This window comes from Rhineura floridana, chromosome 13 (genome assembly GCF_030035675.1).
Source record: "Rhineura floridana isolate rRhiFlo1 chromosome 13, rRhiFlo1.hap2, whole genome shotgun sequence".
Lineage (NCBI taxonomy): Eukaryota > Metazoa > Chordata > Lepidosauria > Squamata > Rhineuridae > Rhineura > Rhineura floridana.
The window spans coordinates 7255580-7271552 of record NC_084492.1 but is presented as its reverse complement, the minus strand read 5'-3'; the positions used below and the strand labels follow the sequence as shown (position 1 = coordinate 7271552).

Sequence of the window (15973 nt, the reverse complement as noted above, 5' to 3'; positions counted from 1 at the left end):
TCCCACTTTCACCCATCTCCTTTGCTGTACTCCACTACAACAGATGTCCCTAACAACCAATCAGCATGAAAGGGGAGGCAGTGTGTTAGCTACTGATTCTGAGTCTTCTCAGTGGCTGACTCACCTCCTTTCGCTCTGATTGGCTCCAATCAGCATGAAAGAACAAGGACTCTTCTCACTGGTTAACACGCTCCCCTTTCATGCTGATCGGTTTATACATAGGGACATGGCTGGGAACCTGATCACCCCAAAACAAGGGGTCTACAACCCAACATGACCCCAGATAAATATACCCTGTCAAAGAGTTCTGAGAAGCTTTCAAACAAAGGTGTAGTCAGTAGAGGTTTGCATAAAGGAATGGTGCTGCTTACCTGACCTCCCGATACCGGTGTTGCTGTCCCTTACTGGGAGGGAGAGGAGAGGCAGCAGGGAGGTCAGTGCAGAGCCAGTCTGGTGCTCCTGCTTCTGCATTTGCACAACACCTCACCTCTCACCTGCTCCCTCCCGGTAAGGTGTAGCAATGCCAGTGATTTGAGGTCAGGTAAGGGGCGCTGCCCCTCCATGCCAACCACTACTTGCAGTTCTGCCCTAAGAAAAAGTGTTTCCCTTGGTGTTCTCGTGGCTTCAAGTTTCCAGTGTTTCCTGGAAAGAGAGAAGGTGAGAGGAAGAGAAAAGAAGACTAATGATAACTAAGGTAGAACAAAAGTATTCTTTGATCATTATACTTTGCACTGTCACATCAAGGAAGAGGTCAAGAGGGTTGAAGGAGCCGTTCCCAGTGATGGCTGTGCGAGTATTTGGAGTACAATCAGATATAAAAACGGAGGTGTTCAGACAGGCGCGGGTCCTTGCACAATTTCTCTTCTAGTGCCATGTATTTCAGTGGAGCTTTCTCTTTGTGCCTGGGAAGGGAAGAAGAAGAGGAAACTAGAGGCATATCCACAAATTGCAGACTTATACCTCTCCTGAGGCCAGAGAAGGGTAGAGATTTCCATAAAAGCAATGATCAGTGAAGGAAGAGTGCTTCCAAATGGGAAATTAATATTGCCTATGGTGAACGGGTAGTTGGCAGCAGTTTTTTTTATTATTTATTGGATTTCCTTCCAGAAAAGATAATTGTAAATTAAATACTTGCGCACAAGTTTTAAATAAGAGTGTAAGAAAACACCATGAATCAGAAATAGTTTTTAAAATACAGACAATTTTGACTCAGAACTCATCATCTTTTAAATCATTGCGTCTTAGTTTTGATGGCTGCAGCAAGAAATACAGCTATGTTTTCTGTAATCTTCTGGGGTTGGAGTTTGCCATTAAAATTGAAATACAGAATTCATCTGAGTTCCACCAGTGTAGAGAAAGTACTAAGGAGATAAATTGGGATCTTATATTTTCCTGTACCATTTGCAAGGCAGAAGAACATGGGCTAACATTTCAACTGAGCCAATTTTGCAAGGATTGAAGGGGGTGGGTGGGAGGGAATACTGGCATTTTGATGTTGACCTTGTTGTGTGGCTGCTGTGAAGGATTTGCATGCCTGAAGAGCACCCGTCCCAGACACAAATACCTGCCTGGAAGCATCCCGAATCACAACAGCAACTGAAGATTGTGTGGTCAAAGGATCCTGGAGTTCCTTTCTTATGCCAGCCGGGGTCAAGATTTATTTATTTATTTCCAAAATGACTGAAATGCTGCCCTTTGGGGGCATAGCCTACTCAAAGCAACTTACAATGTCGTAACATGCTATGGGCTAGTCATACTCAAAAGTAAACTCATTCAAGTGAATGGACATGGCTAACTGAACTTAATGGAGCTAAAAGAGTCATGTTCATTCATTTCAATGGGTCTATGGCAAGGACTACAAACTCCACATGCAACCCCATATAACCAATAATCTAAAATAAATAAAGCAGCACCATTAACATCCATTAAAAACAGCTTTGCACCAAGCCTAAAACATAGGACCAGATAAAAAAAAATTGCAGAGAACTAATGAAATTAATACACGTTACAAATTAGCCATTCACTTACAGCTGTCTTGAGAGTAAACCTACTCAGAGAAAAGAGGTCCTCAAAAGCTGGATTTTTAAAAAATCTGATTTAAATTCTGCATCATCAAGACTATGGATATCTCTGTAGGGAGGGAGTTCCACAGACCTGGGGGCCACCACAGAAAAGACCTCATCTCTTATGTTCACCGCCCAGAGAGCTATTGCTAGTCGGGCGGTATATAAATTTAATAAATAATAAATAATAATAATAATAATAATAATAATAATTGTGCCTGCCAACTAGATAGACCTAGCAGGCATACCAGCAGGGCCTCTGAGGCATATCTTAATGCCCAGGCAGATTCACATGGGTGAAGGCATTCCTTCAAATAATTAGGTGTCAAAGATCTGTTTGTTATACCTGCTAAGACGGAGCTCCAGGATTCGAATGCGGAACATAGCATCCGAGCAGTAGTTCAAGTAGGCATCCTCATCCTCCAAGGTCATGTTGAGCTGGTTCTGCTGGTACCATTGCTGCTTCTTCTGAAGCTCTTGGGTTTCCTGTGCAAGGAGGGAGAGCCAAGGAATAAATTCAGGGAGGGAGAAAGGAGGGGTTTTCTCTCAATTTCTCATTTTTACAATGTTCAGTTCTCTACATTTCCATATCAGTTTGCAATTTTTTTCAAGTCCTCCTGCATTTCAGTACAAATTTTTCATAACATGCCGCAGGCCGTTTCCGTTTCGGACTGGTGTACCGCCCTTTGAAATCCCTCCGCCTGTGCAGCCTCTAAGACGGGCTCCCGTCTTGGATGAAACTTTTTCAGTTTTAAATCGAGTCAGAAGGGTTTTTTTTGACTGGGGATAATTTCTTCTGGATAAGGAAGAAACGTGAGATCTCCCACACAGCTTTGTTGTGTTTGTTGGAGACTGGAATTCGTCAGAATTGTCTGTGAAAGAAGGTCTTCCAGCAGCTCGGACAGAGCTAGGATTTCTAGCTAGCTCAGCTGAATAAGTGAGCCGTTTTTTCTTTTCTTCAAAGAAAAATGGTCTAACAGGCAAACATTCTCCTGTCTACGCTCATTATTTTGTTATCTATACAGCTAAAGAGATTTGTCAAAGAACCAGCAATTAAGAAAACCTGGGTGAGTCAAACTTTCTCTTTTACTCACGGAACTAAGGGGGAAGAAAATGAAAATAGCCTATCTTTTTTTTATTGCAAAAAGCTGATATGGAAATTAGCATTATAAAGATGACAACGGATGAGGGGTTGCTGATTGGAAGAGAAAAGAAAAATATTTTTGATTTATAAGTCTTTTGTGTAATATATGTCTGGGACTATTTTTTCTGGTCTACTTTTTTTTTTTGACGAATCTGCTCATTCTCTCAGCTACTAGTTATTTGGGCGCTGTGAACTAAAGCTGTTTTTGCACTTCTGGGCATATAAGAGATAAGGGCTGCCTAGAGTGTGACGTCAGTTGGTTTGAAAGATTAACTCCTTTGTAACTGGATAAAGAAATAAACTGCTCTTTGCTTGGGACATTGAAAATTGAAGGAGTTTTGTTTCTTTGGTTTTAAGAATGACAATTAAGAAGATCTTGGATGTACAAGAAGGGACTTTAGATATGTTTCAGAAAATAATGAATGGGATTAAGTCAATAAAACAAGAACTGAGAAATAATAGTCAAGCGTTGAGAATTGAATTTGACGAAATGAGACAGGAGCTGAAAGAAATTCAGGATTCTATGAGAAAGGAGAATAAAGATAGATCTGGAAAACCAAAAAAGGATGAAAGAAAAATTAAAGGCAAGGTTCAAACTATGGAGATTGGATTAAATATGGACATGGAAAAAGATTTGGATTTCCTGGCTGTGATGGATCCTGGAGACAAATATTACGGTTTGGAATTCAGCGCTGTTCCTGAAGGAATTGATGAAGCGTTTGGAGATAAAGATATTATCGGTTCGAAAAAATTCTTGGACTGGAAGGATTTGATGGAACTTGAAATGGAGAAAGTTAACAGAATTAATCCCTGTTTTGTGTCAATGGAAAAATCTTCAAGAGATGTGCTAGTATATTCTGTAAAAAAGAGGAACAGAGATGCGGCTTTGCAACAATACTTCAGTGATACGTTCAGAATTGATGGCAAGGAAATATCTGTGATAAAGGAAATTCCTATCAGACTCTTATTATATGACTATGGCAGCAAGATTATTGGGTGCGTAAAGATGGAAGATGGAAGATGGAACTAACACGGATAATGGAAGAAGAGCGATTTGAAATTACTGGACTTAGTAGACTTGATGAGTTGGATTAATTGACATGTTTATCTAGAAAAAAAATTGATGGACATATATCTCAAGGATTGGAAACTTCTCTTTGACTTTTTGTGGAAGAATAAAATGATATGACGTTAATGAGATTTGATACCAATTAAGATAACCGCTGGAGGAAGGTGATTTTATAATCTATTAAGAGACAGGCTTGTTAAATATTATAAACTTATAGCTGAACTACGACAAATTGGAAGTCAATATTTTAATATTTTTTTCTTTTTTTATTGTATTAGTTATTGATTTGTGTTTTTTCTTTTAGTATTGTTTTGGTTTTGAAAATTTGAATAAAAATTAATTAAAAAAAAAAGAAATAGCTGTAAGTTCAGGAGAGATGGATGCCTTTCCTGGATATTTTTTCTTAATTAATGTTATTTGCTATTTAATTTAATTTTGTGTACAATGTATTGCCTTGTTGATGTATTTTTATATTTGTGTTTACTTTTTCTGTAAGCCGACTTGAGGGCCTTTTGGCCGAAAGGCGGGGTATAAATAAACAAAGGGACCTGGATAGACTAGAAAATTGGGCTGAAATTAATAAAATGAAATTCAGTAAAGACAAATGCAAGATTCTGCATTTAGGCCACAAAAACAAAATGCACGGGTACAGGATGGGAAATACCCGGCTTAGCAGTAGTGCATGTGAGAAGGACCTTGGAATTGTAGTGGATCGCAAGTTGAACATGACCCAGCAGTGTGATGCTGCGGCAAAAAAGGCAAAAGGTTTTGGGCTGCATAAACAGAGCTATAGTTTCCAGGTCGAGGGAAGTAATAGTCCCACTATATTCTGCATTAGTCAGGCCTCATCTGGAATACTGCGTTCAGTTCTGGGCGCCTCATTTTAAGAAAGATATAGACAAGTTAGAGCGGGTTCAGAAGAGGGCGACGAGGATGATAGCCGGTATGGAGAACAAGTCTTATGAGGAACGGTTGAAGGAACTTGGCATGTTCAGTCTGGTGAAGAGAAGGCTGAGGGGTGACATGATTGCACTCTTTAAGTACCTGAAGGCCTGTCACATAGAGGAGGGTACAGATTTGTTCTCTGCTGCCCCAGAGGGTAGGACTAGGTCTAATGGTTTTAAGTTGCAGGAGCGTAGATTCAGATTGGACATTAGAAGGAACTTCTTGACAGTAAGGGCAGTTCGCCAATGGAACCGACTGCCTAGGGAGGTGGTGGGATCCCCTTCGCTGGATGTCTTCAAGCAGAGGCTGGACAGCTATCTGCGGGAGATGCTCTAGCTGTGGATTTCCTGCTGTGAGCAGGGGGTTGGACTCAATGGCCTACAAGGCCCCTTCCAACTCTATGATTCTATGATTCATAACATAACACATTTTTGTATGCAATTTTGCCCATGATACACCTTGTTTGCAAAGCAATTTTCTTCAATATAGTGCATGAATTTACAGAACTTCATTTTCTAATGAGGTCGCATATTCCTTTTTTAAAAATAAAAACCTAGTGCATGGCTTGGTTGCTAAAACAATCTCTTGGTCTATGGGTTTTGGCCTTAATTTTGATGCTTTTGATCTTTTTCTGGCAGCATTTTTTTACTTGCTATTACAGCATTTTTGGCTATTGTCTGCTTAGGACTTGCCACCCAGATCATTTGAGACCCCCTGATTTGTAGACACTTTTTGATGAAAGCCCTTCTCTACTGGTGGCTTGTCTTAATGGCCTTTGCGTAACATTTACTACCTCAGTCTCCATACTTAACCAGCAAAGTGCTGCCTCCTATTCGTAGTGCCATAATCATTCTAATCTTTTTAGCTTTTTAATCTTGTATAATAATCCTTTTATTTTCTTATATTTTGTTTAATTGTATTCTGTTTTTTTTCTTTATGTCATATATGTTTTGTGATTTTATTATTACGATGTATGTATTTTATCTTATGCTGTTTACCGCCCTGAGAGCTACTTGCTATGGGCGGTATATAAATGCAACAAAATAAATAAATAAATAAATGTTTGCATGTCATTTTCAGTCATATATGTATTTTTATACGTACTTTACCCTAGTATATACATTGTTGTACATATGACTTAGCTGGAGAAGGGCCTTGCAAAAGACAGCGAAGGGCGAATGTCAAAGGACAGCCGTGTTTTGGTTCATGTGTTGTTTTGGTATGTGCGTTCGCCTTTAAGTGAGAACTGAGCTGAATTTCTCCTCCATCTTGGGTAGAGCCCCAAGAGGCAGAGAGGCCCATCCAGACAAACCAACTCTTGCTTTGTCCCTGCCCCCAAACGCCAAAAGGATGGGGGGAAAGGGGAGGCACCTTCTCAAAACGGGCTTGGATGAGGTTGGCCTTGTCGACAAGGCGGTGCTTGAAATCGCTGAGACAGTCCTCCTTCAAGCGCAAAGCAAGCCACTTGGTCATCTTGTCAACGCCGCCCACCTGGATCAGGAAAGGCGCCAGGTAGTCCAGATCCTGCTCCACTTGCCGCTGGCGCTCCTCTTGCTGGAGGCGCTCCTAGAGGGACAAAAGAGCTCGTTGCTTTGCTCATGGCCCCGGAAAGGACCCCAAGAGGGGGAGGCCTCTCAGCTCCTACATTTGCATCTGAGGCCTAGGAAGAGGTTGAGCCTATTGGGGGGGGGGTTCTGGGGGCACATCCAGGTGGCCCTTTGGAAAAGGAACAGATGCACAGAAAACGTGAAAGGCTTAGCGTTGTCCTGGGGAATTAGGCACAGGGTTGTGGGAGTTTTCGTTCCCACATTACTTACTAAGCTGCCCCTTATATAAGTCTCCAAGGTTGATATTTCTTTCCTGCATCCTCCGGCCCTTGTCAAATAGACCTCCCCTGGAGCAGCTATGTGTTCTGCTAGCAGGCAATGACATATTTATAACCACTCAGGTGGCAAAATTTGCTCTAGCTGCAGGAAAAGTAAGACTTAGATACCAAAATCACCTGGTGGATGCCCCAGTGTTATCCTGACCGTAGCATCTATACACTAAGACCTGAGGTGGGTCAGGGTATCTACCGCTCAGGAGTGGAAATTTTATTTGAAATGTATTTATATTTTTCTACTCTATGTTGTTGAACCACATTTTACTGTAATATGATTTGTATTTTAATATGTTTTTTGTATTTTCCTCATAAATGTATTTAATTGTGGCGGCCTATAGATCTGAACAATAAAGATTCATTCATTCACTGGAGGAACAGGATCCTGGACTGCCTGGGCCTTTGGCAGTGCAGACTGGGGGCTCCAATGTCAGTGGGGCAGTGAATCCACTCCAGGTTTTACTCAGAACTTTTAGTACCTTGGACAGCTCCTTGAATGCTCGGACTAAAACCTGGAGTGGATTCACTGCCCCACTTTGGAGCCACCAGTCTCCACTAGCTTTTGGCCTGGTCCAGCAGGAATCTTCTTATGCTCTATGTCAGGGATGCAGAACCTCAGGCCCTCCAGTGCTCTCTGTCTGGCCCTCAGGGCACACCCTAGGGCATGCCTCCTCCCCAAACCACACTCCTCACTGGCTGTGGGCCTGAGGCTGTCTGCCTTAGACAGAGGGGCTGCACAGAAGCTATCTTGTACAGTGTCAGAGCATTGGGCCATCAAGCTCAGTATTGCCTACACTGACTGGCAGTGGCTCTCCAGCGTTTCCTACCCCTACCCCGAGATGTGGGGATTGAGGCTGGGGCCTTATGCATGCAGAGCATAACTTATCCCACTGATTTACAGCCCTTCCTCAAATGACTTGCTGGTCCACATGAGCAAACATTAGGATCTGTCAGAGGTCCAACTTTAGCCCTGGAGACTAAGAGCATGTCTATACTACAAACATCTGTCAGGTCCCAACTATTTAGCTGGCGTGGATACCCCAATACACCCACTCCAAAGAATCCTGGGAAATGTAGTTTGCTAAAGTGCTGAGAATGATCTGATTTTGATCCCTGTCTCGCACCCCTTAAAGGGGTGGGGATGGGCTCTAGGAGGAGGGAATGACCACTACACCAGCTTGAGTCTGTAGTGTGGGTATGCCCAGACAGGAGGTTGTATTCCTGTGATTAAAGACACCTTTAATTAGTCTGCGATTAAAGACATCTGTGATTAAAAATGCCTACCATTGCCTCTCGCTGTTCTTTGCTCTTCTCATTTCTTTCAGTATCATAAATAGACACGGTCAACTTACTGGCTACTTCTTCTTCCTCTCGAATCCGCAAAATTTCCAGGATCTTTAATGGAACAGAAATGTTAGAGAAATAACTTCATTGCCAGCACACCTCTTTTTTCTGGTATACGCAAGACACGCTGCACATGAGAGATTGTTTGCAAGGCCTGTAGACTGAGCTTAGAAAGAGATCAGAGACCCCCATGTTGATTCAGAAAATGCTAACCAACCAACCAACCAAACACCACATCTGGAAAAGGGGAGCAGGTGGTTTTGTGTGAAGCGAACCCAAAATAAGCTGTATGATCGTTAATGGCAGACATGGCACTTTTGAACAAGGGTGGGAAACCATTTTCAGCCCAAGGGAGGCAACCTACTGACGGCCACATGCCAGTGATGGGCAGATAAATGAATGTAGATTTTAACTTTGTACAGTAGGCTAGTTTCTAGAGAGAGAGAGAGAGATCTCTCCTCCATCCAGGCAATCAAGAGGCATTGTCAGAGTTCAAGGGCACGTTCCAACCAGGCAAAAACATGTGGGATGTAGACAGGGCCAATGGGGAGTGTGGCCTGTGGAGAGAGGGTGTGGTCTACAGAAAGTCCTACAGGCCAGATCAAGAGGGCTGCAGGGCCATATTCAGGCCCCAGGCTTGAACTTGCCCACCCCTATTTTAGAATAAGTAGGCATCTGAGACTGTACTCACAGAGCCTTTTCAATGGCGGCCCCCATTTAGGAATGCTCTCCTCAGGGAGGTTTGGATTACTGTAATGCTCTCTACGTAGGGTTACCTTTGAAAACGATTCGGAAACTTCAGCTAGTGCAGAATGCTGCGGCCAGAGTTCTTACTGGGACGAAGAAATTCGACCACATAACACCTATTCTGGCCCAACTGCACTGGCTTCCAATATGTTTCCAGGCCAGATTCAAAGTGTTGGTCCTTACCTATAAAGCCCTTAACGGCACTGGACCGCAATATCTGATGGAACGCCTCTCCCGCTATGTTCCTACCCGTTCACTCCGCTCGACGTCTAAGGCCCTTCTCTGGGTCCCAACCCATACAGAGGCCCGGAGAACAGTAACAAGATCTAGGGCCTTTTCGGTGGTGGCCCCCGAATTATGGAATGCCCTTCCAGATGAGATACGCCTGGCGCCTTCTCTGTCATCTTTCCGGCGCCAGGTAAAAACCCACCTCTTCACCCAGGCATTTTAAAGTATTTAAGCTTTTAATCTTATTTTTTTTAGTTTTCTTTCACTTTGTTTATATAATGTTTATATTGTCTGTGCAATACACACTTGCTGTATTTTAAATATTGTGGTTTTATCATGTTGTACACCGCCCTGGGAGCTGCTAGCTATAGGGCGGTTTAGAAATGCAACTAAATAATAAATAATAGGACTTCCGGGAAGGGTGACTTAGCCTGTGCCTGCTTTTGAGACGGGCTCCTGCCTCAAAAGAAGCTTATTCAGATATATCAGTCAGTTTTTTCTTTTTTTTTTGACTGATTAAACTTCTCCCGGGTAGGGAGAAACGAAGAGATTAACCTCAAAGCCTATTTTTGTTGGGACGACCAGATCTCATTAATTTATGGGACGAGGTCCAGCCGACGAAGGTGGGACGGATTTTCAACAGCAAGCTCTATCTGTTAAAGCGAACGTTCATCTTATCTTCTAAGAGAGAACGCACTAACAGGCAAGCACCCTTCTTTCTATATTTTTCTTTTACTTGACTTAAATTGTTGCTGTTTAAAAGAGATTTGCCAGATTGATCGGTTTTTGACATCTCACTGGGGAGCCGTAACTTCTCTCTGCTACGCACTAATTAATAGCTTATCTCTGTTTTTGTTGCAAAAAGCTGTCCTGGATTTGCATTCTAAAGATACACACAGAAGAGGGATTTCTATTCCAGATTTTTATTTTGAAAAATATTATACTGTTTTGAGACTACTCTCTTTTTGGTCTATTTTATTTTGACGAATCTGTTTCTTGACGATTGCCATTAATTGCTTCGATCCTGGGAACTGCATTTTGTTTACTTAACTATTGGAGAGATAAGGCTGTCTGCTCTGTTTATACTGTGATGTCACCAAGTTTGGAGTATTAACCCAATTGTTGCTGAAATAAGAAGTGGTTTTCCTATATTTTTCTTTTAAAATGGCAATTAAGAAAGTGGCTGAGAATCTGGAAATAACTATGTTTCAGAGAATAATGAATGAGATTGAGATAACGAAAATTGAATTGAGTAAAATGAAGCAGGAGATTAAAGATATAAGGGTCCCTGTGAGAGAGGTGACCCTGGAAGGGGTCCCTGTGAGAGAGGAGACCCCGGAGATTGGAATAGGGGTCCCTGTGAGAGAGGAGACCCTGGAGACTGGAATAGGGGTCCCTGTGAGAGAGGAGATCCCGGAGATTGGAACAAACGTGGAACAGGAACAAGATTTGGAGTCTATGGACTTTAGAAATAAAATCTATTGTTTGGAACTCAATGTTATCTCTGAAGAAATTAATGAAGATTCTAGAGATAAAGTTATCAATGGCATGGATTATCTTCTGGACTGGAATGATGTGATGGAGCCCAATATAGAGAAAATCTATGGAATTAACTGCAGCCATGTGACAATGGAAAAACTTTTAAGAGATGACCCAGTGTATTTTGAAAAAAAGAACAGAGATATGATTTTACAGCAGTATTTCAGCAACTTATTCAGAATGGATGGCAAGAAAATATTTGGGATAGAGGTAATTCCCATCAGACTCTTATTATATGACTATGGCTTTGACAGCAAGATTATTATGGAATACTGATAATGGAAGATTGGATATTGAAATTACTGGACTTAACAAGACTACTGAAGATGGAAGATGGAAAATGGAACTAATAGAGATAATAGAACAATGGCTACTGAAATTACTGAACCTAACAGATTCTGATGTGATGGATTAATTGAAATGTTTATTTTGACTATGGTTATGACAATAAGATTATCATAATTAGTAATGAGATGGATTAATCGATATGCTTATCTGGAAAAAAAAATTGATAGATATATTTCTTAAAGAATTGAAACCTCTCTTTGACTTTTTGTGGAAAGAATAAAGTAATGTTTATGAGATTTGATGATTAAGTAAGATAACTACTGGAGGAAAGTGATTTTATAATATGACTTAAGAGACAGGATTGCTATATATTATAGACTTATAACTGATTTGATCTTTGACAAATGGGAAGTCAATATTTTACTCTTTATTTTTTATTTTATTTTTTTTTTTTCTTCTTTTCTTTTTTCCTTTTTGTTTAACTATTTTTGATTTTGTTTTTTGTCTTTGAATGTTTTATGATTTTGTCTTGTATGTTTTATGAAAATCTGAATAAAAATTATTGAAAAAAAAAAAAAAAAAAAAAAAGGAAATCTTAAGAAGTAAAAAAGGAAAGAAAGATAAAAAAAAAAAAAAAAAAAACTAAATAATAAATAATAAATAATATATCCTCTTGGCAGCAGGCAAAAACATTTCTTTTTTCCCAGGCTTTTGAGTTTTAACTATATTTGCAGCAGCTGGTGGTATTCCTTGGGGAGGGGGGAGCTTCTGTAATCATCAAGATGTATGTTGGGGGGGGGAAGAGATTTTTTATGGTTTGATTACCTTGTGCTGTATATTGGTTTTAAGTATTTTGGATTGTCTAGTTTACTATTCTTTGTAAATTGCTTTGAAACATCTGTGTAAAGTGATAATAATCGTACGAATCATACTAATATTACTACTACTACCACTATTAAGTTCCAGGCTATGGCCTGAAGGCACATGAGGCCATCACCCTGTTGAAGCTAAGCAGGGTCAGGTCTGGTCAGTGCCTGGATGGGAGACCGCCTGGGGACCACATGTAAGCCGCCTTGGGTTTCTCTCATGAAAAGAAAGGCGGGGTATAAATGTAATTAATTACTTACTACTACTACTACTAATAATAATAAAACAAATCTAGTACTTTTACACGAACTACATACACCTTTGCCCCCCTGGTGCCCTCCAGATGTGTTAGACTACAATTTGCATCAGCCTCAGCGAGCACTGAGGTTGGCCAAGGCTGGATTTGATGGTCCAGCCACTGCAGAAATGTGGAGAACTGAAAAATGAGAAACTGAGGGAACGAAAACAGACAGATCCTTCCATCCCTAGTCCCTTACAGTGTACCGCTGGCTTATGAATGCAGCAACTTCTGATATTCAAAATTCAGTATTGCCTCCTCCAACTGGCAGCGGCCGAAGGAGTCTTTCCCAAATCTGCCACCTACGATCTTTTGCTTGCAGACGAATCCTTTGACAGCTATTAAGCGACGATCCACCCACCTCCTCCAAGGCTGCCTCTCCTTCCCCATTACCTCCATCTCTGATTCCCAGACTTGGTGCCGGGCAAGCTTCTCCTCTTCCATTAGGTGCAGCATCATTTCATACAGGTGGAACAACTTCTTCTCCTTCTCCGTTGACCCCGCCTGAAAGCAAGCGAGCCAGTGAGGAATGACCAAGCACTACAAGGCATGTCTGCCATATCAGGTTTAGGGGAGGGGCTGCTCCTTGAAAGTCCAGATGGCACATGATTCATGCACTGTAAGTTATCTCGCCTGTGTGCCCAGCAGCTTCAAAAAGGCAGCTGCGCTGGCTTTAAAAGAGCAGACAGATTCATGCTAGTACTAGTAGACACAGTGGCTCTGTTCTGCCTCCATTGCTGGAGGCAGGATGCTTCTGAATACCGAACTGCAAACAGGGAGAGCACTGCTGCATTCAGGTCCTACTTGCAGACTTCCCATTGGCCACTGTGAGAACAAAATGCTGGACTAAAACATAAAATCATATCATAGAATCATAGAACAGCAGACTTGGAAGGGGTCTATAAGGCCATTGAGTCCAGCCCCCTGCTCAGTGCAGGAATCCATCTTAAAGCATCCCCAACGGGTGGCTGTCCGGCTGCCTCTTGAAGGCCTCCAGGGTTGGAGAGCCCACCACCTGCCTAGGGAATTGGCTCCATTGTCGTACCATTAGAAAGTTTTGCCATGCCACTCTAACCATTAGGAAGTTTTTCCTGAGGTTCAGTCGAAATCTGGCTTCCTGCAACCAGAGCCCATTATTCCATGTCCTGCACTTTGGGACGATCGAGGAGAGACCATGGCCCTCCTCTGTGTGACATGGATTTTTGGCCTGATCCGGCAAGGCTCTTCTTATGTTCACTTTATATTTATTTAACTAATTTATTTGATTAGCCTGTTAAAGTTAATCAACTTAAAAGTTCTTCATCAGTAACTACATAAAAATGGGTGAGCTAATGGCAACCTTACCATATTTCCTATTATTTCCTATTATTACTTTTCTACCGTACCCTTCCTCCAAGTAGCTCAGAAGGGCTCTCTCTCATTTTATCTTCACAGCAACTCTATGAGGCAGGATAGGCTTAGAGGTGGTCACTGACCCAAGGTCACCTGACGAGCTTCACAACCAAGTTGGGATTTGAACCAAGCCCCAGCCGTCCAACATGCAAACCGCTACAACACACTGGTTTAGTTGATATGTATTCTTAAACTATAGTTTGGCACTAAGAGAATGAACTTAGCAGCAGCCTCAAGCTCACATATTCCCTCACATGCAGATTCCTTCGGTCCTTTCCTTCTCCTCTGTTTCATGTTTAGAGACAAATCTTAGATTGCCATGAACATCCCAAACTGGCAACTACTGATTGCAACAAACCAGGATCAAACTATGATTTCTAATTCTGGTTTTCAGGGCAAACGCAAACCATGGTTTCCACGTTTGCATGCAATGGCAAACCACAGCTTGCCTGATACAAGGAAGGAGGGAGGGAACACAGCACATGAAGGGAGGAAGAAGCATGTGAGGACCAAGGCTGGCCCTACTATTAGGCACGGTGAGTGCTAGTACATCTGACTCCCACCAAGCCAAATGTCTGTCACATTAAAAAATAATATTCCATTCATTGCATGCCTAGCAAAGACTCTCATTCAGTTCCCTATCAAACATCACCTTCTTCTCTAGCTGTCCTGTGACATGCAGATGCCTCTGTCTTCTTTTACCTGATAGCTGATGCACCTGTCGCTCGTCATGACAATCTTATTCCCGGTGCTGTCCACATCTGACCGTTTGTTGAATTCCCTCTTTGAAGGAGTGATGTAGTTTTCCTTGCAGTGGTAGGTCAAGAGGATCTTTTCCTCCACAAATGAAAAGATGCGTTCCGCCACATCTTCATCTGCTGGTTTGTGCAGGTTCCTGTGGAACCGCTCAGTGATTTTCTACAAGCATGCATGGAGGAAATAAAAACTAATCTGGAATCAAGTCCCTTGCCGTCAAGTTAACAGAACCTGCATGGAGTGAGTGGGTGGAGAGGCAGGTAGGTAGACTTATGGCAGCTAGGTTGTATGATGCCAGATGCTGAGCCAGCCCTAACGTTAGACAGTGTGAGATGCTGGATGCTGGGAATGAAGGCAAAGATTTGGAGGCCAACCTGCTTGTGCACCCCTAGGCTAGCCTGCTGCCCACAAGTGTGATGGTGGGCACTATCCCGTCACTGATAGTGTTGATGTAAAATCCAATGCCAGTCCACAGTCAACCAGTTTCAGATTGGCAGGCAATCTTATCCTTTGCCACAGGCAGCAAAACATCTTGGGCCAGTTCTAGCCACACACTAATCTTCTTATCGCAAATACAGGAGAATCAATCAGTGACTTTAATCATTCAAATGATTAATCATTCAAATGACTCTCACCCGAGACTTCCCTGGCTCTGGGTAGGCACAGATGCTTGGACTTGGCAAAGGGAACTAGTTCAAGGCCAAATCAGGATTTGAGGTGACCCTCGCAAAATGTCTTCTGATGGGCCCCCTCCTACTTCAGTGGGCCCGTGGCAGAGGCAACAGAAGGCAGCCATTTTAATTTCCCACATTGCTGAAAGTAATGCTACTTGGGGGGCATTGGGGAAAATGGCTACCCACCAGGGCCCCAAGGTAGGTCTGTATCATCTCCACAGGGAAGATGGAGGCCAGAGGCTGAGAGAGAGAAGCTTGTGGGTGGACCAATCAATGAGATCATCTCAGAGGAGAGATCTGAATGGAGAATTTCATGATCTGTAGCTTTGTCTCTTGGGGGCCCCATGCTACATCTGCTGCACTCACCCACCGTGCTTCTCTTACCAAAATGGGCCGGGCATTGGTTTCAGTGATGGCCAGAGCATTGGCAGGTTTCTTTATTCTTTTGCCAAACTCAACGTGCCGGTAATACAGGAAATCTGACCGCCCTTCAAAATATTCCATCATGTCTTTGGAAGTTTCCACACGTTTCTGAAGGCCATCCACCCGGGTCTCGTTGTAGAACTCCATAGTGCGCTCTGTCTCAGGATCCATGGTCTTGTAGATGTGTGCTAAGAAACCAAAGAGGTGGAATCTCCAGTTAGAGAAGGTGGTATCATTTTTCTTTATTCGGTTTTGTACATTTATATCCTGCCTCTCTTCTGTCACGGAAGCCACAGTGCACAGATGTGGTCTCCAGG

The 15973-nt window shown here is 42.3% G+C and overlaps 2 protein-coding genes across 6 annotated transcripts in view; one reads left to right on the top strand and one right to left on the bottom strand.

Moving 5' to 3' along the window:
- Window positions 1-4364, top strand: part of LOC133368982 (basement membrane-specific heparan sulfate proteoglycan core protein-like) — a 46682-nt gene extending 42318 nt beyond the window's left edge. The window contains exon 9 of the transcript XR_009758800.1: window positions 3565-4364. The gene's annotated coding sequence lies outside the window, so the exon portion shown is untranslated. The remainder of the gene's footprint in view (window positions 1-3564) is intronic.
- Window positions 716-15973, bottom strand: part of DRC7 (dynein regulatory complex subunit 7) — a 50085-nt gene continuing 34827 nt past the window's right edge. For all 5 annotated transcript variants that reach the window (XM_061593726.1, XM_061593729.1, XM_061593727.1 and 2 more), the window contains 7 exons: window positions 15618-15844; window positions 14506-14721; window positions 12805-12915; window positions 8385-8495; window positions 6593-6787; window positions 2410-2549; window positions 716-902 (listed from right to left, as the gene is read on the bottom strand). In XM_061593726.1, coding sequence (XP_061449710.1) covers window positions 809-902; window positions 2410-2549; window positions 6593-6787; window positions 8385-8495; window positions 12805-12915; window positions 14506-14721; window positions 15618-15844 — 1094 coding nt within the window. In that variant the 3' untranslated portion in view covers window positions 716-808. The remainder of the gene's footprint in view (window positions 903-2409; window positions 2550-6592; window positions 6788-8384; window positions 8496-12804; window positions 12916-14505; window positions 14722-15617; window positions 15845-15973) is intronic.